This window comes from Chelonia mydas, chromosome 12, assembly GCF_015237465.2.
Source record: "Chelonia mydas isolate rCheMyd1 chromosome 12, rCheMyd1.pri.v2, whole genome shotgun sequence".
NCBI lineage: Eukaryota > Metazoa > Chordata > Testudines > Cheloniidae > Chelonia > Chelonia mydas.
This window is the reverse complement of record NC_051252.2, coordinates 13,971,654-13,999,462: the sequence shown is the minus strand read 5'-3', so window position 1 is coordinate 13,999,462 and position 27,809 is coordinate 13,971,654. Positions and strand designations below refer to the sequence as shown.

At 38.3% G+C, this 27,809-nt stretch overlaps 1 protein-coding gene across 2 annotated transcripts in view; it reads right to left on the bottom strand.

Moving 5' to 3' along the window:
* TOX3 (TOX high mobility group box family member 3) overlaps positions 1 to 27,581 on the bottom strand; it is an 82,783-nt gene extending 55,202 nt beyond the window's left edge. The window contains exon 1 of one of the 2 annotated variants that reach the window (XM_007054002.4): positions 26,566 to 27,581. In XM_007054002.4, coding sequence (XP_007054064.1) covers positions 26,566 to 26,667 — 102 coding nt within the window. In that variant the 5' untranslated portion in view covers positions 26,668 to 27,581. The remainder of the gene's footprint in view (positions 1 to 26,565) is intronic. The other variant, XM_043526261.1, reaches the window with a different exon arrangement.
* Between the last annotated feature and the right edge of the window lie 228 nt (positions 27,582 to 27,809).

Genomic DNA, 27,809 nt, shown 5'->3' with positions numbered 1-27,809 from the left:
ACTTCATTGGCCTGAGTAACATAATATGTAAAGCTTTTGTTCCTCCCTCATCATAAGACATTTACAGCCAGGTGAGCCACAACCTCTCTTTACATATTTTTGAATCTCACAAATACATAATTTCTTTTCATGATTCCCCTTACAGAATTATAATTTTAGTGGTGTTACGTCTTCATGAGCTAGAGAGTTCTGGGTCCTGATTCTTGCCTCACGACTGGATGGGATTCTATCAAAGTTAGTGGAGTTACACTGATGTAATACTGGTCTGAGATCAAAATCAGTCCTGAGGGACTTAGGCCCTGAATCTTACCTAGATACATAGGTGATTTACTACTGTTTAATCCAGTTTTATGCCAGTGGAGGTTGTTGGTCTCACCTTCCTCTACTGAGAGCTCCTACAAAGTAAACTGAAGCTTTATTTCTATCCCAGAACTTTGCCTCCGTGGGGAATGGCTCTAGGAAAATGTCCAAGAGGAGATAATTCAACGAACCTTTTTGTCTTTAACATGACATATGCATTTATATCTCCTATTTACTTTCATTTTGGCTAGCTTGATCTGCAAATAGGCGTCATTGAAAACTGAAACCAATAACGGGTGCAGTTTTCCTTTAGAGGAAGTCTGTGGCTTTATAGTGTCAGAAGCTCTTTTTCCCTCCTCTGAGATGACACTAAGATCCTGAAGGGTTTTTGAGGCTAGAGGAAAAAACTGAGAAAATTGGTGTGGCTGAGAATTGTCTTGTAATGGAATAAATCATAGCACGGTCACAGGAGTTGCATTTTCTTCCTTTCCTTTCTTGTTAAAATTACCGACCTGAAGTTGGCCCAGAACACAGATGGGGTGTACCACTTGACCTGTTAAGGCACCAGCATTCTAAAATCATGATTGGTTTCCCGGATTACAGTGTACATGCTTCCACTGTCCAAACTGATATGTCTAATAGGTAGAAACACAAATGCTTCTTTTAGACATTCTTAAGGATGTTGTACTTACTGCAAGAAATCACATGGGTAAATTTAAGAGGCCTGTATTTTGCTTATTCTTTTAAACTATAAATAAAAATCAAGTTTGTTTTGACACGAACCTTGCAGTTGCATTTGGAAGTAAATTCTGAATGTGAATCTATTTATATTGCCTCAATCAATGGTTTGTAATGTTTGTTCTTTCTTATCTGTGCAGCTTCACTACAAAGGAACAACATGCAAAAAGATTTCTTCCCAGGAAAAGGAAAAATTGGACAGCATAAAAGACATGTCTTTCGTTCCCTTGCAAAATACAGCATTCTGAGACTAGAATATAATTAGGTTTCCATTCCGAGTATTTCAACGCACACTGTTAACCTTAGACAACTGTGCATGAACCTTTTAATTAGCATGTTATCTTTGGTGCAATTAATATCTTGTACTTCAATATGTTACCTTCAAATTAAAACTTTTACTATCTAAACCATATTAATTAATGTTCTAAGAGTGCAGAGACACAATTCAAGAGAAAGAACCAGTATATTTATGTCATCATAGCTATCAAATTTTTAGACCTAACATTTAGATAACTGTTAAAAAAATATTACACAGGTATTAGCCTTCAGCCCCCTCTTCCGCCACAAAGCTATATTCTCGCTATTGTATATGTTATTATATCAAATGGATTAGTATATATTTGTACCCAAAATCACAGATTAGAATATTCAAAATGCTCTGCATTGCACACCTGTTGCAATGTAGGAATAATTTTAGCAACAAGACTGATTCTACTTTATTTCCTTAAATAAATTCCAGAATCAAGAATATTCCTTGCTATTAGATTTATACTAAGCAAGAATTAGTTCCAAACCGCACAAGAGCTGGTACCAGCTCCAACTGTGCAAAGATTTAATGATTTGATCTTGAAGATATGAAAGATCATGGTCGATATTGGTAAACCATTTTGCCAAACTGATGAATGAATAAATTCATAGTTTAACAGCTTGTAGCAAAACCTTTAACAACAGTAATTTGAGAAGTTAAAATATGGAATGATTTGTAAAAGATACTTTTCCCCCTAAGAAACTAAAAACACAGGAAGAAATCTGAGTTTTTATTACATGTGATATCTAATGAGAGGTAAACATAAAACACAAAGCCATACGGCTAGGATCTATCAAAGGATAACGTCCAATTTTTTACAGGCATATTCCTATTACCATGCGTAAACCAGATGCTGTTCTATGTTTGGCCACAGGCAGAGCAAGGACTCCTTAATCCATGTTATACCAAAAGCATCCATATAGTCCCAGGAAAACACAGCAAAAGTCAGCTGCAAAACAGTGTTCTTTTAAAAAACTGCATTTGGAAAGAAAAAGAGTGATTTAGAAATATTTAACAGAAGAGCACTAAGAGATTTTTGTAGAACTGCAGAACATCAGATTCTCAGTTTTTATTCCATCATTGAATAATTCTATATAGTTTAAACTTGAAAAATCTAGAACAACTCTGCAGTTACCTACATTCAATAAAGATGGCTACAGGCTATCATTCTACTATGAACTACACTTTATTTTTAATTCATTTCATATTATTAAAATCCCATGTATATATTGTGATAATGTGCCTATCAAAATAGCTGGCATATAAGACTAGACATCATCTGCCAAAAATTGTGGTCTTCAAGGAGGAGATACAGTAAATCAGCATTTTTTCAACCTGATACATGTTTACACTGTTCTATTGAAATACTAGATGGGAACAAAAATTGCAACAGTATTGAAAAATTCATTTGTTAAAACAAATTGAGGTTATATTGGGTACCCAAGTACATTTATACATATAGTAATAATTACTGTGCACTTGTACAGTGTCTTCTAAGTGGGACTCAAAGCACTTTACTTACATTAACGAACTGAGCCTCAGAACACTAGCGTAAGGACCAGAAGTATTAACATCTCTCTTTTCACAGATACAGACACTGAGGCACAGGAAAGGTAAATGACTTGCCCAAGGTCACACAGCAATTTAAGGACAGAAATGGGAATAGAACTCAAATATCCTGACTCCGAGTCCTTTACTTCAACCAGTACACCGTATGTTCCTTCTAAGCACCAAGTACTTCTAATCATTCTATTATAGTAAAAGGAAAGAAACAAAAACTTTTACTTAAGTGGGAAGTGATCAGGCTTTATGGAGTTTATCAACGTAAATACTGAGATAATGTATGTCTTGAATTTGTAACCTGAGACTTATCAATACAAAAAACAATCTCTAGCTGATATCATTTAGAGAATCACTGGTTGATCAATCAAAAAAGGATAAGCTTACACAGGCAGAAATATATGTTTTATCCACATTATGACATATTTTTCATTTGTTCCAAGAAAAGCCAAATTGCTTACACTAGATATGTGTAACAAAAAACAACAATTTGGTATGCTAAGGGTCTAATTTTAAATCTAATACAGCCTTCCTCTATACTTACTTTCCTCTAAAAGAAAATATCTTAAAATACTAAACTGGATGTATAATTTATTTTCTGTGCAGAATTATAACATTCTGTTTATGAGACAAGGAAAAATGTATCTGGAACTTTCTGAATACCACAATTTAACTGTTTTTTCTACCAATTTCTCCCATTGCAGTAGGTAATCCACCTCCCCAAGAAGCAGTAGCTCCGTCTACACTGTGGGATAGGGCAGCTTAACTACATCTCTTAGGGTTGTGGATTTTTCACACCCCTGAGAGATATATGCCAATGTAACTTTTCAGTGTAGACCAGCCCAGTGTGGCAGGATTCCTGGGACACACTTTGCATATACTCTGCAAACCCTCATTACAAATGAGTTCCAGTGCTAACTAAATTCAGGTAGCTTGGAATATAATTTCTCTCACCTTTAAAGACCTTGACAATGACCTATCACAAATTGATTATATCATCAAAATTACTGAGGCTTCAATTAATGTTTTTGGGAGAAATCCATTCTCCAGGCACCAGACAGTAATACGTTCATAGTGTTCAGCCGACATACTGGAGAGAAAGACTGGGGTCCTCAAGGCCACAGGGCGACAGCAGCACAATTCCATAGAGGCTACTCTAGGCTGATGGCTGAAGTAATCTCATCTCCAAGAGAGTACCCTCAGCATAGTGAAGGGCAAAAGATCCAACCAGTGACTAACATGGAACTGCCCACCTTATTCTGGCACCATTCCCACAACAGAGTGTGCCATGGTGCACAAGAGAGTTAACCCTTCTCCCTCCCTCCCTGGCTAAGGATGCTCAAATCCTGCCTCCCCAGTTGAACAACACTGACTCCACTGCCTGGGACCCCTCTGGAGATCAGGGTATGAGACAGATCCAAAGCCCATTGAAGTTGATGGAAATGCATCATTAATGGTTTGGTCTTTGTTTACTTTATACTTTCTATTCCCAGCAATTCTTTCAACCACTGCAGAAGCTCGGAAAGGCACATGAAACCGTTTGGTACTTAAGTGGGTTTCACTGTAATATTAAAATTCCAAAAAGTAAGAAATGTTAATTGAAAAAGATTTTCCTTATTTTTTTGGATTGAACTTCCATTGTCATGAAAGTTTCCAAAATCCCAAGACATTAGCTACCTAAGAAAGTAACCTTGGTTACCACAATATCTAGAAGTATTATACTTATACGCATGTCAATACTTAATATTTATTATTTGCACTGCCACTACCATAGATGGTCCATACTTTTATGTCAATAGAGTTATTGCAGACATTAATCTAAATAATAAAAATACTTTGAACTAATTTTAGGTAGAACTTTGCTGAACTATGAATGAAATGTTTACATTATATGATCTATTTTAAAAAAAGATATTTTCTCCTTCATTAATCGGCAATCATTTATTTTGGATTTTCATTTCCAAAGGGAATAAGATTCTGTTCAAGAAAAAAATTAGAAAAAAAATTCCAGAGCATGTGGTTTTAAATTTACATTTAATAAAAGTATGAGGTAAGTGAGGAAACAGGTGCTTATGCAGATGGATATTGCTAAATGTTAATGTATGTAATGCCACTGAACAAGTGTTAACTTTACTCTTTTTTGAAGATTTTCTTAATATTAGATCTGTTAGTAAGGAATGACATATCCAAATACTACTGAAGGTTCAGGGCTTTTAAAGGATGAAGTTCATTATTTCATACAGTAACATCTTCAGATAGTATTTCTGTCTAGTTTTAGAAAACTACAATTGATCTCTACTCCATATATACTTAACCTCCTACAGATTTATTTGATTCTCAATAATTACTATTATCTGGTAAAAGGCATATGTTATTACTGTACACTGCACTCCCACAAGCTGTCCACTCAGTGTATTTTAATAAATCTCTGCCAGAGCTGTATAAATTTGATCCTGTTTAAATTTAATAAGGATCAGAATATATCAAAGCCCAAATACCCATGGGAGAAATAGATATTTTGCATAGTTATTGAGTGCCCTATTCATAGATACAATGTGTAAGACTTAGACCATCAACCTTGAATTAAAAAGAAAAAAAGATTAATGTGTTCAAAGCTAGCTACTTCTTAAATAACAAGTGAAATTAGCATTTAATAAAACATTTTCTTCCCTGTATTACTGTTAAGGATATCAGCACTGTTGCTGTTTTAATAAAAGTATTCTAATATACAACTGCTGAATAATTATAATAATGTCTTATAGATGCCACATTTCTCAAGTACTCAATTACCATTTTTAAAGTGTTTTCATTTCAGAAGGACATACGGTACATTGATAAACACACCCCAAAAAATTTTATTTAAGGTCATTTCCAGCTCCCTTTGAATTCAATGGGAAATTTGCCACTGCCTTCAATGGCAAGAGGATCAGGCACCAGCTAGCATTACTAAAACGAATCCATTTGCAGCACCAAACACTGCATGATGGTTTACTTTCTGAGAACAATGGACAGCATGAATATGTGACAGTCATTATATCCTTGCTTTTCCTTCCCTTTCTCTGCAACAATTTCTAGTGTGAGAATTTATTCTTCAATGTTCTGATAATATTCTGGATAAAATTTAGTGATCGTCAATACTGCTTTACAAAAGGACCACTTCCACTGACTTGACTGAAATTGCTTCCCTTCTCAGCCACTGCCATGTCAAAACACCATTAGCAGTAACGTAAAGACACTGTAGCACAGTCCCACTAGTGGAAACTATGATGGCCACTAACTCTAACCCAGATACTATCACATGCATACCTATATATCAGGGTCTGCATATTCCAAGGCTGCACTTAAAAACAAATGGTTAAAATTGCGTTTTATGTATCAGAAAAAATAACCAGTCCAACACATATAGACCACTCATGGCAGCTGTTAGAAATGGAAATAAAATTAATTAATGTTCCCTAACAAGCCTGCAACCTTTATCATTGGGTAGTATTACTAAATGTATACCTAATACTATTTTTTTAAACAACCCTATTTGCTCAGTACCCATTACTACCTTTTGGTTCTGAGATAGTCAGTCAGGGGACAAAATGAGACCATGGTTATTCCCAAAATTAGAAACTCTTATTTTTACAGTGTAAGGGCACAATTCTTATTTAGTGTAAATCGGCTCTACTAAATTCACAGTACAGAAATCATTTTACACCAACTGAAGATCTGACCCAAGAAAATAAATATGCCAGAATTCTTTGCCATTGGTTTATAAATTAACTTCTTAAGGGTGAAATCCTGGGTCCAATGAAGCCATCAGGAGTTTTGCCAATGGCTTCAATGGGGCTAAGATTGCACCCTGTGTGTTTTACAGCACTGGAAAACTGAAGTCAGTGGAGTTATGGCTTTACATGGTGTTACATCAAAATTTAGTCCTAAATGTTCAGATTATCGGACCAGTCATGTTCCCAATGAAGTCAATGGCAAGATTCCCATTTTTTCCCCTCTTTGTCAAGCTCTTTGGAGCTGACATCATAGTCACATTTGCCAGTGATATTTCTTCATCCAGGTTTTTTTTCCTTATTTGCTTCATGACAAAATTCTCAAGATCATGATGATGAAAGTCTACATACAAAGATGAAGATAAATGAAAAAGGCCACATTAATAGAAACCATAATATAGTCAACATGGAAACAGACTATTGTCACAAAAGTTGAACATTAAAAAACAACAATTTTGAACTAACACCAAACTGTGACACACATAGAATATGTGGGGAAATATTTATTTTAATGACATGGATTAAATATGTGGATAATTCTTTTGTGCACCACTTGTACTACAGAGTTACAATCCATTGGCATTTGTTCTAGACTCACAAAAGACACAGACACTGGAGAATAAAGAGGGATCCATTCATATAACACTGCAATGCTTAACTACTAAGGAGCTGAGTTAAGAGTGCAGTGAAAGGCTTAACTCAATTTCCTTGCTTTTATGGGTTTATGTCTTTCAACCTTAATGTTATTTCAACACTGTATTTTGTGTTTATCATGAAGATATTTTGCTGTACTGTACTTTCCTTTTCTCAGTTCATGAAATTTTCAATATAACAAAAAAAAAACCCCTTGAATTCCTATTTTGAAAATCATATTGCCATTTTTATTCAGCCTGTATTTTAATATAGCATCAATATTTAACTACTTCATTAAATGAAGTGTGACTTTTATAGTGAAAATGTCAGTCTTTGCAGTTCATTAAATTCATTTAAAGCATAGCTGCTTGATTTTTTTTCCTGGAGGAATAAAGGGCTATTAACTGAAGGCATAAACTTAGCATTAGCATGTATTTTTCTCCTTCAAAATTAACATTCAAGATTTGTAACAGTCTTTACAAATTTAAGGGATTGTTTGTATTATCCTTATTTTTATAATAGATGTCATTTTTATAGCACACACAACTGTTTAGCCCAGTTGGATATGACCAATAGGGTGTCACAAAGGATATTAAGATGTCATGTGTTATTACGAATCTGTTGAATTCTGTATGTAGGATTAAAAATACATTATTCTGAAGTGTGCATCTGGAAAAATAAACCATATAGGATGTGAAATTTAATAACTTGTGGAATCCAACGGGGCTTGTGAGTGGTGTATTTCTGTTTCATAAAACATTCTATGATTAGCATCTTTTTCAAGAAGGAGGAGTTATCTGAGAAGAAAGAACATAGTTAAAGCTCTATTTCTGGAAATGAAGCCTCATGTATTTGTCAGATGTAAGAGTCCTGGTTCTTACTCTCTAGGACTTCTGTGATTTACATGTGTAAAGCTGAAAAAGCTAATTATTTCTGATTAATAAATGTCTGTGATTACAAAGTCCTTTAATAAGAATTAAGAAGCTGCTATGAAATTTACTAGGACAGACATAAAAGTGGTGAATATTTTCTGCTAATCTTACCATTCCCACACATGACTACAATAAATACAAGTAATAGTAAAACATCAGTTTTGTAAGCAACAAGTTCTTTCCAATTATTTTTTTAAAACAGGAATCATATGATTATGATCTTCTCTTGGTAAGACAGATCTGTACCGTTATCATGATGGTTCTCATGCTAGCAATTGATTGGAGATTCCTATGAATTGAGTAGTCATACATCCAGTTCATTAAAGTACTGCAGGGCCTACATTTTCTGAAGTGTTTAGTGATTTTGAGTTTCTCAATTTTCGGGAGCCAACTTGAGATGCTTTTAGGGGCTGATTTTAAGATCATACAGTGAACCTCCTCTGAAAATCAGGTCACTTTTAAAGTGCTTCAAATCTGGCACCCCAAAAAACATTAGTCACTTTGAAAATGTAGGCCCTCGCTTTCTGCAGTTTAGGCCCTGCAATTAAATTTAACAAAGACCTTATTGGGAACTAGTGTATGAAAATATATCACCCAACCTTCGTGTCCCCTTTCAAAATTAACTGGATTCTATGCTTTCTTTGTACATGGGTCCCCACAATCTGTTACAGCACCCCATCAGTATGCAATCCAAAATGGGGACAGAACTACACAGGAGGAGAAAGACAGGATGACTGCATTAATTTGTACCTACTATAAAAGTAACATTTTTCTATCAAGAGTCCTATTTTCCATTACCTTTATCTTTGGAAAGTAGCACTCTTTTTTATAAAGACATTTTCTGCCTCTCCCAGTCTGTACTGACAGACTAATTTCTTTCTCTGTGAGTTAAAAGTAGCAGGATCTATGAGAACTAGCCTACGAGTTTGGTACCTGAGTTCTCAGCTATCTTTCCCCAGACGAAATTACTACAGCACTCAGAGGTAATAAAAACGGACTAAAGAGGATCAAAACTATAATGTTACTGCATCGTAATCAGTAAAGGGAAACAAAGAATTATAAAAACCATTTATGAAAACAGCAGCCCTAACACTCAGATGTATAAAATAGTGCACAGATATCAGTGTGGGGTGTTCCAGATGGGCGTATCGGAGATAAACAGCCTTTACACTCTGTTATTTTCTACACCGTTAGAGCCACCAACCCAGGCTGATAGGCTCTAAACAGCAGTTTCTTACAAGACTAAGTGGCGCTAAATAGCAATCATTGGTCTCAGGATGTCATGGCTGAACACACAACTGCAGAGTCAAAAGTGTCCAGCTTGCTGTAACAAATCCATATGTTGCAGACAACAGTCACAATTACTAGGTAAATCACACAAACACACACACCTGCAGAGCTGGGATTGGAATCCCAGTGCTTCAGCTTGAAAACACAGCCATATACCACTTGAGGTAAAGGAAAATCTCCCTGGCATGTAAGTCATAGTAAGTTCCTTTTCCTTTTTGTGGACCAGCCACCAGATGACAAAATGCTCTCTTCTCTCATTCTGAGGGGGTGGAGGGGGAAGAGAGAAGAGAGAGAGAGAGAAAACTTATATTATGCTGGTAAAACAAAATGAAGAGGACTAAATGGGTGTTTATAGAGTTCCTTCACCTTATCTCTCCATCCAGGAAGAGACCACTTTCTTTGTGGAATGTACTTTGATCATCAAGCCAGAGATACCTTCTACAAGCATGCCTCCAAAATCTCTCCATTCCCGTCTGGGAATCGTAAAGTTGGACATCATGGCTCCTTTTTTAGGATCTCTTCACAGGATAAACAGATGATTTGATATTCTTAATTCTTATTCTCCCTTCCCCCCCATCCCCAAATACAACTCACCCCTCGTACACATAAGGAGTAGCAAATACAATCCTATTATAAAGCAGTGTGCATTTAAAAAGTAGGGAGAGATATCTCTTGGTTCACGTGAAACCTAGAAGAAACCCCGTATATCCCATTTATCACCATTTGGATGCTATCCAACAACAAACTGAGCCACATTCTTAAGGAATCATAGAATCATAGAATATCAGGGTTCAAAGGGACCTCAGGAGGTCATCTGTCCAACTCCCTGCTCAAAACAGGACCGATCCCCCATTAAATCATCCCAGCCAGGGCTTTGTCAAGCCTGAAGAGACCACAAGAAGATGGAATTCCTCTAAAGACCAGATAATTTTCCCCTGAACTGCACTAAAGAGGAGGTGTGGATTCTGAAAGTACTAGCCTTTGTCCAAGCCTTCCTGAATAAATACTAATGCCAATTAGTGCTTAAATTAGAACTTTTCGATTTTACCTGTTGGAGAATTCCCTCTGAATTCATAATACGATGATGAACAATGGATAATGGGTGATGATGATGATAGAGTACCCAAATATATGATAGAAACCTCAAAAAGCAAATGCATTTCCTTGGCCCCAAAGAAATCTAAATCAGTCATGCACAACATGTCAGACTCAAACAGTCAAGAGGTGTTGGCCCTGCTTTGAGCAGGGGATTGGAGTAGATGACCTCCTGAGGTCTTTTCCAACCCTAATATTCTATGATTCTATGATGAGGGGGAAATAACGGAGGGGAAAAGTGGGCCGACAATCATATCATGCAGTTACTTAGTAAGGCATATACACATCATGATGATTTTTCTTTTCATTAATATTTTCTTTAGTTCCCCTCTCTTCCTGTAGGCTCGTGGCAGAAGTGAATTTTTAAGTATTGGAAAGTGGTGGAGAGGGTTTGCTTGGTGTGCCTTTTAAAAAGAAGAAAATAAATTGGAGGAAGCTTAAACTAGCAATATCCCAACATGAGGACTAAATTAGGAAATTATAAAATAATCCGATCTCTGATAAAAAATAAATAAATACACTGTTACACATTTTTCTACAGAATTAGAGGGCAATACTGACAACATGACACTAGGTTAGGAAGGGAAATAGACCAACATATCTTAGAGGACATAATCCTAATCACTATGAAAAGTACAACTTCCCCCACTTTGTGGTAGGTGGGAAATTATTTATGGATACTTCTGTACACTAGTCTTAAAAAAGCAAAATAGATGCAAAATTTACAAGAAAATTCTAGCACGTGCGTCATGGTACGAGTGATCATTTTATCTCTCTTCCAAGAATGTACCAAACTGAAAGAACGCCGATGTGCTGTTAGACAATGGATACAAGAACCATTTCAAGGATCTCCAAATTCCGTTAATTATGGTGTTAAGGCAATGTCTTGATTTACTGAAGTTAAACAAAGACAGAAAAATCCTTGTAACTGAACCCAAAAAATTGCACTTAATTACTATGCTTGCAAAAACAAATACCTACTATACATATGAGGATGACAAGAATAAAAGTATTAAAAGAAATGGAACAATTTATGCCTGACTATTTGAGGATAGATGGACATAGTGGAATTAAGTAGTTCTAAATGTATCCTTGATATAACTTTTATAACAGTACATGTAGTTACTCTAACCTTTAACTTACATTGCCTTGACTCTTTTGTAATCCTTTACTTTTATATCTGATACACTATACAATCACTTGTATATGAATATTATATGTGTGTATGTTACCATCAATAGTTCTGTTTGCCTTTAATAAAAATATCAGGGACTAGATTGAACTAGAAAATGCTGCCTAATTTGCTTGGCAAACAGAGTTTTTCCTGTCTCTGCCTCACACATGTCAACGGTCAGGATGGATTTAAGTATCCAGCTTTCAATCCAAACATGGGGAAAGAACCACTATTCCTTTACTGAAAATTGCACAGGATCAAACTCAGACAGCAGTAGCTCGGGTGGAATTCCTAGAATGCTTATGGCCAGACCCTTCTGCGTCTTGCAAACCACTTTTTACATTAGTGGGATCAGAGTTAAGGTGTGTCTATCCCTGTGGACTAAGGAAAGACACCCACTGTGCTAATTTCGTCTCTAATTACTTTCTGCAGAACTAAGACAGTCTGACATTGACCTTGTACACAAACAGGTCCAAGGACGGCTGAACTCACAATCACTTGGCATACCTCTGTGAAGAAATGTCTATTCTTTTCCACTGCCCAAATTAATGAGGACTTCATTTCTTAAGGGCATATCCTTAAAAAGTCATGAACACTTCCAAAGCCTTGAAACTCAGGCTACTGATTTATAAACACCTCTAAAGGAACCATCTCTCCTGAGCCAAGGAACACTTCAAGTCCCATGGGCCATAACCTAAGATGATGTAAACCATCCCAGTTCCATTTTGAGCTATAACAATTTGCACCAGCTAAAGATCTGCCACATACCCGTAAAGTGGCGGCATTGGTAATCTAATGTAAAAAGGAAAATTCCTTTAATCTCTTTAGATAGATAGTTTCCTTCTAGGCTCCTGGAGATTCCCCCCAGCAGGACACTATACAGTACTCTGGAGCTGAGATAAATTCAGTGTGTAGAGAATAGTATTGTAGATAATCATCCCTCGAGCAAAATTCAAGAGGTTTCTAATGAAACAAGAATGTGATCCCTCCAAGTCCAGGGATGCCTGATAATCGCCCACAATAAAGCCCTTGCAGTTTCCATTCATAATCATTGCTTCACTACAAAATGAGTCACCCATTTGATCTAGGATTGGCCATCTATCTCCTGTTATCTTTTAGAGATGGCAAAATAAATTAAGTAAATGATTGAGCATGCCTCCAGAGGAGAAAATGGTTTTTCTTCCGGGATACCAAGCAGGTTATCTACCAGGCTTGACGTCATCTGTCTCTGTCTGTAGTTCATAACACAGGAGAGGGAATGAACCAAGCAGCTGATGGAATCACTATAAATTATACAAACAACCTCTGTTAATTACTGACTTCACACATCGGTTCATGCTTTCACTAGCCCGTTTAGCCTCCCTCCAGTCTGACAATGTGGACTCTCAAAATCATATGGGTTGACCTGATTGCCCTCTAAAAAATTAATTTCCTTGAAATTCTGCACTGAAGGTTGATGGATACTTCTAAAATCCTTCTGTTGCAGGTTCTGGATTATTGTCCCATCTAGGGTTTGCTTTGTCAAAGCAGATAACCTCTCTTGCTCCCACCAGATTAGCCAATCCTTCTGCTGGAACTCAGAACAACCTAGAGTGCAAGGACACGGCACGTGAGGCAATTCTGTATGTTTTACTGCTGTAGAAGAACATAACAATGGTTGTCGTTTCATAAAGTAAGAACGCAGGTCTTATGACTTAGTTTGTGGCTGTATACCCCATTTTCGTCACCAGGCAGATACGCTGCTGCTGCTGGTGAGGCTGAGACACTGCATGTAGTGGCGGTTGTATGCAAGTTGGTGCTTTAACAGCCAGATGGATGGTTACTAACATTGTGTGGTGGACTTGTAGCACAAATTATTGTCACTGATTCCATTTATTTTCCAAACGGAATCAGGGAGTGGCCTTAACTTCTCAGATTATGGATACTTAAGAACTGGGGGACTAGAACCCAGGTCTGTGGAGTCTGGGACGGCTGATATTCCTATAGTACCCCCCAGTTTACTTTTTCAGCAAGTAGTTTGTGAAGCTTCGATCAAATGTGAAAGTATAAGAACTATTTCTATCTTCAACCTGCCACAGATTCGCCATCCGAGACCTTACAACTATGTACGGGAGCATGATCTTATCCAGTTTCTCCTGCCCTTGGATGACTTTGGAAACCAGAGCTGGAGAAGAGAGAATCACATGTGTTTTTGACAAATTTTAGCACCAAGTCCAGCGCTTTCTCTAGGTTAAACGTCTGGAAGAGTTATGATCCTTCTTCTCAGAATAGGAACTTCTAAGAGAAGAGATTTTCTCCAAGAGAAAAACTTCCGCGGCTGGAACAGAGTAACTGCCTCTTCCCCTTCACTGGCCACCACCCACACAGAGATGCATTGTCTGAAATCTTCATGTTTCTAAATTCAAGGATGTTAATGCTGCATCCATGCCAACAACTTTGATAACCTGAACTACTAATGTAAGGGACGAGTGCTACAAATGTGAGCTCCCTTGCTAGATACCAGAAGCTATCAGAATGAAAGAAGAAAAAGATGAATCCATTTTTTCCTTTTCTGTCTGGTTAGTATCAATGTCTGTTCTTTGAATGAGTCATCTGTTTCTCTGGAAAGACAGCATGCATCCTCAGTCCCAGAAACTGCAGGTTTCAGAGCCCAGGGGCACTAAAGACAAATCAACCCCAAAATTATTAACTGTAGCAACACTTCCCAACCCTTCACACTCTTATTTTCACCCTTCTTGCAGGTTCGCCACAGCTATCTTCCTTTCTTAAAAAATACGTGGCCTTTACAGAATTTTATGTGGCAGCAGGAGTACACTGGTATGACTCTTCAGAAAGAAATGTGAAAGTAGGGAATGAAGGTGAGGAATGCAGCAGAAAGAAGTAGGGGGAACGCATTAAAATAATGGTGAGAGGTAATGACATGGAGATGCCTGCTGTCAAAATTCTGGGCTGGATCTCAGCAACGGAACTACCGGTCTCTCATCGAGAGTAGCTGCAACCCATCAATCTGGACAAGTGAATATGAAGGTCCAGAACTGATTTTACTCTACAGAAATTGTACACTCCTTTTTATTCTCATATTTATTTTAAATGAAAAAGTTTACATTTTGTGAGGAAGAAATGTAGTTGCAGGAGGCAGCAAGGAATATGTCTGATGTCAGTTCTCATCCATGCAGAAGATAATGAAACTCAAGTCCTTTATATAGTTTGATGCCTGTTAGATTTTTATGATTTCTCGACCCTATCTAACTCTTCTGATGTCCTTATTTTTTTTTAATTTAGCTTATTATGAGTTGTTTGAGTCATAGAAACTCTGCAGGAGAATAATGTCTAAAATAGCATAAAGCTCACACACATCATCATATGAATCAAGCTCTTTATCATCACACACCATACTGCTCATTTCTCATGATGAGAGAACTTTTAAAAGCATCTATTTAAAAATAATTGTGCATATGCATAGTGCCAAGAAGTATGAAATGTGATGCAGAAATGGTAAGCATGGAATGGGCCAGAAAGTCAGATACAGTAGGTCTATGGGAGACTAGGCCCATAAACATGCCATCAAAAATTCAATGACTCTAGAGAAGCCAAAGATAGAGTCCTAACCTTTCACAATAAAAAGTAGCCTCTTACCACTTTTGTGGTGCTATGAAAGCTCATTTCAACTGAGTCAGACCCTTAAATTCGGATAACATTTTAAAAAGAGACTATATAAAAGTATCATTTTCTGACTCAACCATTCTCATCCCTGTGTGTATTACAAGTCAGGGCTGCAAACTTTTCTGAAGAATAAGTTTATTACATTTTATTCCTGTTCGTCCTACAGAATCAACACACCTATAAGTGAGGGAGCTGGATTCTTTTCTGGTTCACACATCATCATCAGAGTTGTTCAAGAACCAAATTCTGTGACCTTTACTCAAGCAAAACTCCTACTGACTAAAGATATGGATAAAGTAATGTAGGCAAAAGGCTTTCTAGACTCTTTTGTGTCACCAGTAATCCAGTTCTGCAACTGGAATGTAGAGTGAAATATTGTAGTCCTCACTCAAGCAGAACTCCCATATGCTTCATAATATGAAAGACAGAAAGAGCCCTGTTTTATTTGCATTTAGTAAAAATATCTTGTTACTTAAAATGAGCAAATTAGATCTGCTAATCACTGTGACACAATAACCATGGAACCGCATAATGCCATTTTTAGTGACTTTTCAGAGCAGAGCTAAATTTCAAGTAGAAAGTTCAAGACATCTCAAGCTGGCAAACCTGACACTATCCCACAAATGGCTTTGCGTGTATGTACAGTGCCAAAGTGCTTTGTAAATCTAGGTTACCTAGTCATTTGTCTACCTCATCATATCCTTCCACTTAGCATAACAAATGTGATTTCCTTTTGTACAACCTGTTGCTAAAAAGTGTGGGCTATATTTAGCCCTGGATTACGCTGGTTTTTACAGGAAGACCTCAGGCCTGGGTGGTGAAAGTCTGCCTGGGTTTGGGGTAGTTAAAAGTAATTAAAGTGGCTGGTATGAGCTAGAATCAGCCAACCTAAGTCAAAAGTGGGAAGCACTATCAGAGGTGGGTCATGACAACAGAACCCAAAGAGTGGGTTGATTCAGAACATTCCCCAGGCAGCATTTGCTACTGCGAGCCAAAGACACAACATAAAACTGCCCTCTGCTAGCAAATTACCACCTGCCCTCGCCAGACATAAATCCTCATTCTCTTGAAGCAGCACCTAATGATCCGGGGTGCTGCTAGACTCCTCCAGAGCCAGCCACAGTGAATCAAGCCATCTGCTCATATACCGTATTAGAACCTTCCAAATCCCACAAAGAATGCATAATTGTGTAGGGGAGTATCAGCTGAGTCCTTGGAGTAACAATTCTAGATGTATATTCAACAAGCTACAGATTTTTTTTTTTTGTAAACGACTTCCATGAGTAACATAACCCAGCTATTCTGAAATGTGCTTTTCAAATGCTGAAATCTAAAGACAAAGATACCAGAATAAAACAGAGGACACAAGTTATCTGTTGTATATATTATACCACAAACAACAGGTAGATCTCTATCAAAAAAGCAACCATGCAAGCCTCTGTTTAGGTTAGGATGTCAGACTGCACCATCTGAAGTAATGTGCAATTCATCTATAGACATACACATGCTTCTTGGGCCTAACTCTCAATCACACTGAAGCCCCATTACATCATTGTGGCAGAGGAAAGGTGCCTTAAAGTGTGTGTTTAAAAGAAAGAAAGGAAAACAGGAGCACACATTGCATGACTTTATTTTAAAAAAGCTTACACCACAAAGCACACACTGTTCTTCTGCAAAAAGTCAGTTATGCCAATTCATCATATTGTATATAGTTTTGCAAATTCTTAGAGAGTCACAGACTTCACCGTTACACATGTACAAGTATTCATTTCCACTGAGATCCATGACTATATGCAACATAAATGTTTCATGTTGTAGGCCAAAGTTGTGCTCTCAAATATTTTTGCCATTTATACTGAAGTAACTAGGTCTTAAGTGCAGATATCTAGGGCGGAAGTTGACTTGTAACTGTTTAGGTGTAAGGTTAAAGTGTTTCTAACCATTTTAAACAATGCAACAGAAAGAAACTCCATCTTGGGTTGTGGTGAGAAACCACAACCACAGAGCGTGTTACTACTGCCTATCAGTGAAATTCTGTCTTTGTAGTTAGTACATAGTTGCTTGTCTATTAGTAGTAGTATTGTATCTTTATGCTTACAGGTTAAAACCCAACAAGGTTATTCTTTTACACATTCTATTTTCTAAAGCACACTGAATATCAATTTTCCAATACCTAAGTGACACTTCACTTAATTAAATTCAATACTGTTTATTCTACCAACTGAAACTGCTAAAAAAGAGACAAACCTCTGCCAATCGGAAACTAGCTTATGAATAAAAGTATAATTTAATTTAACAAATGCACTTTTATGAATAAGACAGAGTTTGGCAATTTCCTAAACCACCTGAAATGCAGCTATTTATAAAAGCAGCATAACTATAAATAGAGTAACTGTAAAAGAGCTCAGTCATGAGATAAATATCTTCTGCTTTGAAAACAAACAGCTCTTCTGCGCCTCTCAGTCAATTTTTGTAATTATCATAAAATATTTCACATTAAAATTAGGCATCTAAATCAATGTTTTGGTATTTAAATATGCCCCACTCCTACAAACACATATATGACTGACTTTACACATGCAAGTTATCCCATTGAGTTTAATGGGATTACTCATGCATACAAAATTATTCACATGTGTAAATGTTTGCAGGGATTAAATATGGATTCAGGTGCCTAACTTCAGGTACCCAGTTTTGAAATATTTGCTAATTTTCTTGTATCTCTCTCTCTTTAAAAAAAACTACTTGATTTCAATGCAAAGGGTGTGTCCTTTCTTCACTGTTAAATAGAACCCGCAAGTTTCAGCATCACCAGTAGATAGTCTGCTTCACAGTAAAAGCAGTTTCTGAACAAAAAAACAAACAAAAAAAGGATTTGCAAATACTGTTTGAAAGGGAAAGTAGCTCTCAAACTGAAAATTACATGTAAACTTTACTACTGTTTTACTTTAGTGAATAAGAGACATCCATGAAAGCTCTACCCATAAGAAGGCACTCACTCCAAAAACTGGGTGCATTTTTCAGTAAAATAGGAAAGGACAATTGACTTTGTAATACAGGTAGCTTTGAGCTTCTGAACCTCATTTACACATGCCTCTTTACTTATGTGGTAGTTCCATTAAGCTCAGTGGATAGAGTTAACTGAAAAAAAGAAAATGCAGACGTAAAGGTATTGAGGCCCAAATCATTCACTGTATACATTAAAATGGGGAGAAATGGGAAGAAGAGATGTACCATTGCCTCTCCACAGCAACTCTCAGCTGATGAGATCCAAACCAAAACAGTTGCACTATCCAGGATACCTGAAGAGAACTCAAACAGATCCCCCTGCCTCTAGCAATTGCCCGGTCGCACACTAACATATCCTCTACCTTTACCTTCTGTGTATGCCACATCCACCTCTCCTCCACCAGAGTTATCCGTGCTGCAAACTTGTGGCCAGGAGGAATAATGCAAGGTCAAGGTGAACCACACATTGAGAATGTTTTTGCTACTGTAAAGTAGAATCAAACTATTGAGTTGCAAATTATTTTTCCCATGAAACACCAAGAATAGGCCTGATATACATCATTGAAACAATTCCCACATTGGATCAGACCTCAATGAGTATAAACAAAGTTAAAAACCAAAAGTGCTAGTGAAAAGAAACACGCTGCATTTCTATCCAAGAAATCTTATATGAGCTTAAAGGGACACAGTCAACTTGAATTTTTTTTAAATTGACCAATTTCAAAAATTCCTGTTTGACAGGGAACCTCCTAATAATAGGTCTTAATTTTTTTTTTTTGGGGGGGGGGGGGAGAGGGAGGTGGAGAGGAAAATATTATACTTTATAAGGGTTTTTCTGCTCCCATGATGATGTTTATAAGGGGTCATTCACAAAAGAGAAACGGACCAGCTAACTGACTACACAGGGGAAACAGTGAAAATGACTTTATATATACACCAAGTGTTGTCAAATAAACCACCTATTTTGATATGAAAACTGCAAATCTGAGGAGTAATTCTAGAATAAAGGATTTTTCCCCTCTCTTTATACAAGTTCAGTACTTGTATTAAATCTGTCTTTTTCAATATGTTGTTTTCATTGCAAGTAGAGAACACACAAAAAATAGCATTTGGATTTGGGCTGACAGGCCTAGAACACGAGGAAACAGATATGAAATGGTAACCTTATTGTAAAAATAAACATTTAATAATGGGCAAACATGATCTCATCAAAGGCTTCATCTTAATGTAACAAAATGGTAGAGACCAGAAGGTTCCTGTGTGATTTTGTTATCTAAATTCCTGATTAGTTTTTCTCCCTGGCGTTCTCAATTTTGGTAGAAATCATCTCCAAGATACCAGGGTGACTGGCACTCTATAAATACATAAGATAGAGAGGTAACGGTATGGACAACTGCTATCAGATAAGAGTTTTAAACATCTGAGTACTCAGCCTTGCCGTTAGATATCTGGCTGCATATTGTCAGGGCAGTACCCAATTTTATGTCATGCTGTAAGCAGCAATGGGAGTCTACAGATCAAAAAGGCAGATTGTTCACTTAAGACCTTGATTCTGCAAACAGGCATTTGAGTAATCCCACTGAATTACCTATTTTATGTCTACATAACTTGGGTGTTTTTATAGTGTTACTGAACTCAATAAAACTACTCAAATCCAATATCAGTAACAACAACAACAACTCAACTCAAAATTTTGTCCCTTCCACCAACAGAAATTGGTCCATTTAAAGATATTACCTCACCCTACCTTGTCTGTCTCATATCCTGGACCAACAAGGCTACAACTACACTACAAATCAATAATAATTATAACATTTACATTGCAATAAGTAGCACCTAAAGGCTACAACCAGTTTGGCCTATTGTGCTAGGCACTGTGCAAAAATATAATACAGTAGAAACTCAGTTACGAACACCTCAGGAATGGAAGTTGTTCCTAACTCTGAAATGTTGGTAACTCTGAACAAAACATTATTCAAAAGTTTACAACTGAACATTGACTTAATACAGCTTTGAAACTTTCCTATGCAGAAGAAAAATGCTACTTACCCCCCCCCCCCTTTTTTTTTTTAGTAGTTTACATTTAACACAGTACTCTACTGTATTTGGTTTTTTTGGTCTCTGCTACTGCCTGATTCCATACTTCCGGTTCCAAATGAGGTGTGTGGTTGACTGGTTAGTTTGTAACTCTTGGGTTCTACTGTAAATGGAAGTCCCAGCCAAAGAGCTTACAATCTACAAAATTGCACAAGTGTTTGCAGTAGAGTGTAAGCGATTACCTGTAACACTGCTACCAAAATTTCACCTGACTTCCTCAGTAGAACTCAACATGATCATTTTATATCAAAGAATAATATTTTAAAGTAAACAATCTTATGAGAACAGGCCTCAAAAGGATATTTAAAAAATAATTTTCCTCATTCTTGGAAATATTTTTTTGAGAATTAATTTGTTACAAACTTTCACTTCATATTTTTAAAAGATACATGTTTGGGCTTTTCATATACCATACTAAACATACTTCAGAAAATCTTTAATAATAAACTATTGCACTTTACTTTTCTTATACTATTGTACATTAAAATCCTTGCTGATTAAATTGTAATTAGTTGTAATGAAACTTGCTGACAAAACAGCTTCTGCTATGTTAACTGTTTTTAAAACCAATTTCTCCCTGTGTCATACATACAAATGGTTTATTCAATACAGACGTTGCATTATTTGAACAAAAAAATTATACACTGCACAATCCAATTAGTGTCACCACTATGCACAAGCTCCTTCAAAAAAACAGTCCTTTGTAAAGTTGCTGCCCTTGACATATAGGAGGCTTGTTTTCTAAGCTAGCTGTTCAAGAAGACTCAAGTAAAGAAAAGCTGTAGATCATTCTTCAGAAAGACAACGTACTGCAAGAGCTAGTGATGGCACAAACTGTAATTTTTATTCTAATTTTGGATTTTCACTGTTCCTCATGAAGCCTGTATTAGCAAAGCGCAATGGCTTGAAAAAGGTTTCAGTGATATCAGAATTCATGCCTCTTTGGAGGAAAGGGAATCTCAGATGGAACATTCTTGGTCCCCGGAGGACAGGGGGGACATTTTGCACTATTCTCTGGTTCCCCACAGAAGTTGCCTGTAAAGTGTTGAAATGTTGACGGGTCTGTCTACCATTTTGGGCAAGTGACAGTTCAGTAAATTTGTCAGCTATCCAGGAGGATCACTGAACTATAATGGTGATAAAATGGCAATCCAGAAAGAGGTGATAAGGGGAGAGATCACAGATCCTTATTTGGATTGTCTCCCATTTCATGGCCTTTAGACTGAATTGTCTGGGACATGTGGGGAACCCTATGCTTATATGCATAACCATGACCAAACAGCAATGGTGGGTTACAGCCAACTTAAAACTCATATTTCTCTTTGAAAATGCACACTGCTGCATATGTCTTAAGGCATTCAGCTTATTACCAGGGATCCTCAGCCACCAAAAGGAAACAGAGTTTTCCTTTCATTCACTACTGTACAGCCAGACTAAAGGCTCCCCATGACCCAGACTACTGCTGTCTCTTCTCTAACTCTATTAAAATATAGGATAAACTCATTGTTAAACCCATAAGATACAAGATATTTCAGCCAAAAATGTCAAACTCTGGCATCCAAATATGGATTTTGGTGCCTAAATTTAGGCACCCAAATTTGAAATTTTTGACCGTCAAGAGCATCTGTATGGAATAAATACACTGTATTTCAATAAAAATGTAAATGTTAAATAATGCAGCAAATTTTGTTCAGTTCTAATATGATAACTCACATAAGCACCAGCCTGTGGTTGGTTTTTTGTTTGTTTGTTTGTTTTAAAAGCACCATGAGAATTGTGGCTGCTATACAGACTTCCTTATTCTCTCTGACAAAAAGTTCCATAAATATTTTCAGTTCAAGGCTTGTAATCTACTCAATAACTGGAAAAAGTTTATTTAGGAAAAAAAAACATTATACTATAGCCTACATCCAAAATTACTGTCTATCAGCAGAACCATAAAAGGGAGCAAGACAGAAGCAGAATGTGTAACAGCTGGTCTCTTTCAACTTTTTATAATTTTTTTACAACTCTTTTATGGTCAATTTTTTAGTGCACATAAATATAACAGGCCTGGACTAGAAAGAGGCATACTGCAGTCCCTCATACAATTCTACCAATTAGAGATGGGTCTCCTCCTTGAGAACTACCATCAGTCCTAACACACAGAGGGGCAGGTTATGTACTTTGATTACCCAACTACCTTCACAATTGTATAGAAAATTTATGAAGTACTGGCCCAATCCTGAAAAGCATTTAAGCACATACTTCACTTTAAATTTGTAACTAATCGTATTGAAGTCAATGAGATCCAGCATGGACCAGATAAGGCACTGATCTAAGTTCTTAGTTCTATGCCTGGCTATGCTGGTGACCTTGGACAAATCACTTCACATTTCTGTGCCTCTGTTTCGCCGATTGCTCTTCAGCTATTTATTTTGTAAGCTCTTTGGAGCATACTATGTGCTTGTACAGTGCCTAGCAAAATAGAATCCTAATCTAGAAATATCTAGAAGCTACTATAATATAAACAATACTTGGACTATTCTTGTACTTGAAGTTAAACTTGTGCTTAAATACATTGCAGGAGGGGCCTATCTGATTTCCAAACGAATAGTCTTCAAAATCAAGGTGCTACCCCTTGGAAATAATTACCACAACACTGAGTAACCAACAGTGTGACATTAAGCTTGAGAGTAGCAACTTTTAGAGGCTGTTCTGGTGGAAGAAATCAAGTTAGCCTTCTTGTGTACTGCATACCTGCAGGTACACAGGTTTAGGTTGTGACATTTATACCAGAGCTCTGTTTAGGGGTAGGCAGAGTCACCTGGCCTCCAGAAGAGTGACAGGGAGATTGTCCGTTAGGCAGAGGGCGGGAGAGGTATGTTAGAGTGAGAATTCTGCTCCAATGATTATCTCTAGTGTATTTACCCAACATCAGTGCTTGTGTTGAAATTTTTAGACATCATAACTCAACAATTAATTTGCAGTGGCTGACTCATGAATCGTCAACTACACTTTTTAATCACACTGGCAATATTTTCATAGAAACTGTGTTTATGCAGTGATGTGTTCCAACAGGAAAACATTTTATTTGTAACATCACACAATTTTTTTCCACAGCAACTCAGTGGTCACAGGTAATGTCATTGGCACATTACAAGAGGAATATGAATACAGATTATAACAATGAGGCAGAGTGGTCAAGTGGACAGGGAACTCAGCTGGGAGTCTGAAGACCTGGGGTGAAATCCTGGCCACACTGAAGTCAATGGGAGATTTACCATTGACTTCAATGGTGCTAGGATTTCACCCTTGAGTTCTATGCTTTCAATTCATCCCAGTGACTAAAATAGTTTATTTTGCCTAAGCATATCTGCAAAAATAATAATAAATAATAATCCTTCAAAACTAAACTTAATAAGAGAACTTGAAATGATGCATAGATTTTAAGGCCAGAAGGGCCCATTGTGATTATCTAGTCTAACCTTCCTTTGTGAACTCTGTTTTTAAGGGGGTGGGGAGTATATCTTCCATGCAAGAGAGTAACTACAGAAGATAGGTGAGCTATTGAGTATAGGTAGAAGTCAAACCTAACTTACTATAGAACAGGAGCCTCCCTTCTAGGAACTCAATCACAGATTGCACTTCTGTTCTTGAAACACCTGCACAGTATGCTATTGCTTTCCAGACTGATCCTAACGGGAAATGATACCCACCAATCCCAATAACATCACTAGGAACTGTGAGTGCATGCGTCTGCTCAAGATCAGGCCCTTAACATGCAAAGATTTATCTGTAACAACTCACACAATGTAGATCTTTACAAGTTCTCCTCTAGTTATAAAAATGTCTTCTGCTATATGTTGAAGCTTGGCCTACTAGTCGTTACCAAAACTGCGTTAACAAGCACAGAAAAATAGAACTTCCATTAGGTTTTCCAAAAATCTTACAGGTCAAGAAGTTAGTTACTTCTAATGTTCGTGGGATATGTGCACTAATTTCCTTTCCTGCCTGCAATAAAAATTTATTCAGTATCTGATTTTAGATGTGAACTTTATGTGCATGTGCACCAACTGAGTTTACACAACAAACTTCAGGTTTTGGAGCTATTCATGATTTTGGATGTAACAAGCACTGTATCAGTAAGAATTTACACAGTAGATTGTAGTGGCTCCAACATAAGTACACAATGTGTATAATACAATAAAAACGTTAATGAATAAATAAATTTATGTCAAGCAAATGACAAACGTTTTCAAAATTAGTTGGTGTACCAAACAACAATGCATGTTTACTAGGCATTTTAGCATTTCTGAAGCCTTTAACAGCATTCAGAGCTTGACACTCATGTTATCTTCATTCATGTTTTCTTTTGATATTAACTATTAACAAAGCAGCATGCTAATAGCCTCCGTGTTGTATTCAGTGAGAGCATGCGCAATGCGTGAGTCATGTACATTTCCCGGGAAGTCTGTTCTACATCTCCCAGTGAAAGCATATCTGTGTTTTGAATAGCAAGGCAGCTCACAAAACAGCACTCACAAGCTTCAACATTGCAGCAGTTGAAATTAGAATTATTATTTGAAGAGGAATAGAAAAGTATACTTGTGACATCCACTTGTATGTCATTTTTTCATGAGAAAGTTTCTCCATACTCAGATATTGCTCCATCCATTTATTCTGATCCCAAATTATGTCTCCCCTGAAGTGATCTCTGTGTTTCCTCAAACTTTAACTAGGCATTCGCAAAGCATTCTAGAACTAGAGTTAACATAAGTTAACACATTGTGCAGCACCCTTTCTTTCCCCAACATTTCATATAGTACCTCACAAAAGGCCCCAGAGGTTGGGCAAACACAGCACCAGGAAAAACACAGTGTGAAAGGGACCTTTATGTACATGTGAGAGGGCCCAGTGCTAATAGCTCAATGTGCTATTGACACATCCCAGTGCAAACAGCTAAGTCTTTTTCAAAATAGCATGAGTCACAGTGTCATTCTTAACTTCGCATTTTCCATCTTTTGGTAATTTGTGAAACAAACTGTCTTGATATTATTTAAAGACATATTTTGTAAATAAATTGACCCACTGGGGAACATCTACTTCTTCTGACTAGCAACATCTGTTGTGAAATCCACAAAACCACAAGAAAGGTGTGAAAAACAAATATAGTAAGCACTACTGCAACTTCTTTGACAATATCCAAATCAAAATGGTTATTCCCTTTTAAAGTTAGTAGCTGAGGTACATAAACCTCTAGATAACCCTCCACTTTGTAATAATCCTTTATTTAGCAACTCGATAAAACTGATCTGAAATAATCTGAAAGAACAGAATGAACGAGTTATTAGAATAATCTCTTTCTTTCCCCCACAACACAGATGCACTGTCTGGAAGCATCATTTCCATCAGAACTCTGCTATAACATAACACTGGGAGCAGAAGTCGGTCCAGCCCCTGAAAAACTTCACAAGTGCTGGCCCTGGATAGAAATCCCACTCTGCTACTATGGACTCAAAGAAGCTGTCCATTGTTCCCGACATGTGGGAGAAAAGCAGCGCATCTTAAAGTTATATTTAATAAAAAAACTGCACAAGATCCTTTGCCCAGATGAAAACACTTGGTTCCTTAGTAATTCTCTTGTGACCAATGAAACGCTACAAGCGGTAACATGATGTAGCTGTTCAAAGTGTAACACATTTGTGTTTACAGATGTAAATGCAATATTACAAAGCTGTGCCTTTCAGACTGGGGGGGGGCGGGGGAGACAGAAATATTCTCACAGAGCAAAAATCACAGTGGCTCTCTCCATCAATGCATGCCAGGGGAAAAGGGAGCATTTAAACTTTTAAAGGACATTGTGTCCCATTTTGCAGTTTCGAAATGTAAGTTTTAACCTGCTGGATCAGTCCTTAAAATTCCCTCCTCCTGAAATGCCCCCCAGCATGCACCAAAATCTAATACATACAGAATAAGCAATATAACAGCAACCTGAAGAAGAACAGAAATGATCACCTTGTTGTAGCTGTAGTAGCCCAAACACTGGGCAAAGTCCAGATTGGAAGGGTCTCCGGGAAGAGAGCTGCCAGCTGCAGCTGGGTAAAATCTTACATCCATGCTGGGGGTGGTTTTGGTCCAAGAAGTGCACTTCGAGAAAAGCGCTGGGAGGTTATAATAGATCCACCTTCAGTGCCCTTCCCTGGATCTGTGCTTCAGGGAAAGGACCAAGTTGCTGGAGCTAGCGAGGGAGCCGACTTTCCCTTTGAGGCGAGGGGGACGAACAAGGGAAGGGACCGAGCGAGGGCAGAGCCAGAGAGAGAAGAAAGAGGCGGTGGGGAAAGTGCAGGTAAACAAGGGAAAGGGAGGAGAGGGGAGCAGCCCAGGTAGTGTCTCTCTCTGCCGGGCTGGGGGAGGCAGGACGGGCGGGGTTTTTTGTTTGTTTGTTTGTTTCTAAAAGCTCAGGGCCAAAAGCCACAGGGTTTGCCTCTGCCTTGAGGAGCAGCTGTACACAAAGAAGCCACGCGCCCGGCACGGAGGCGGCAGCGGCTCTCCCCGCTGCGCCCTGCCTGCCCCAGGAGGGTGCTGCTGAGCTCTGCCCGGGGCTCGCTGGCCGGAGGGGGAACAAAGGGCTGCCCCGCTGCCGGGGCGGGGGGGGAGGAAACAGGGTCCCGCTCACCCCTCTGCCCGCCGGCAATCCAGCCGCCCCGCGCTTGGCTGCGAGGCAAGCGGGAGAGAAAGAGCTGCCCGGCCCCGCTGTCCGGGAGGGGGGTGAAACCAGGCTGGGGGGCGGGGGGGGCTCCCCGGCTACACCGAGCGGAGTTCAAAGTGCTGGAGAAGCAGGGGAGCCGCCGCCGCTGCTACTGGCACCGCTCCCCAGGAGGAATGAATCAGTGAAGCGGGTGGAAACAAGGGACCGGGGGGCCCCTCCCCGCGCCCGCGCTCCCACCCCTCCCACGGCGAGCAGCTGGCGCTCCCTGCGCACCGGCTGCCTGCCAGCGCTCCTACACGCCGAGCCCGGCGCGCGCTCGCCGGGCATGCCCCCCTGCGCACGCCCGGCCGGACTACAGCACACCGCGCGCGCGCGCACCCGGGGGAGGGCAGGGCAGTGCGCACGCCCTGGGGGCACACAGCCACCTGCGCCCCCACCGTTCCGTCCAGAGCAGGGACCCAGCCAAAAAGTGCACAGCAGACGTGCCCAGAGGACACTGCCCATCGGTACATGGAGTGCATAGGCAGTGCCACGCAATGTTTGCACAGAT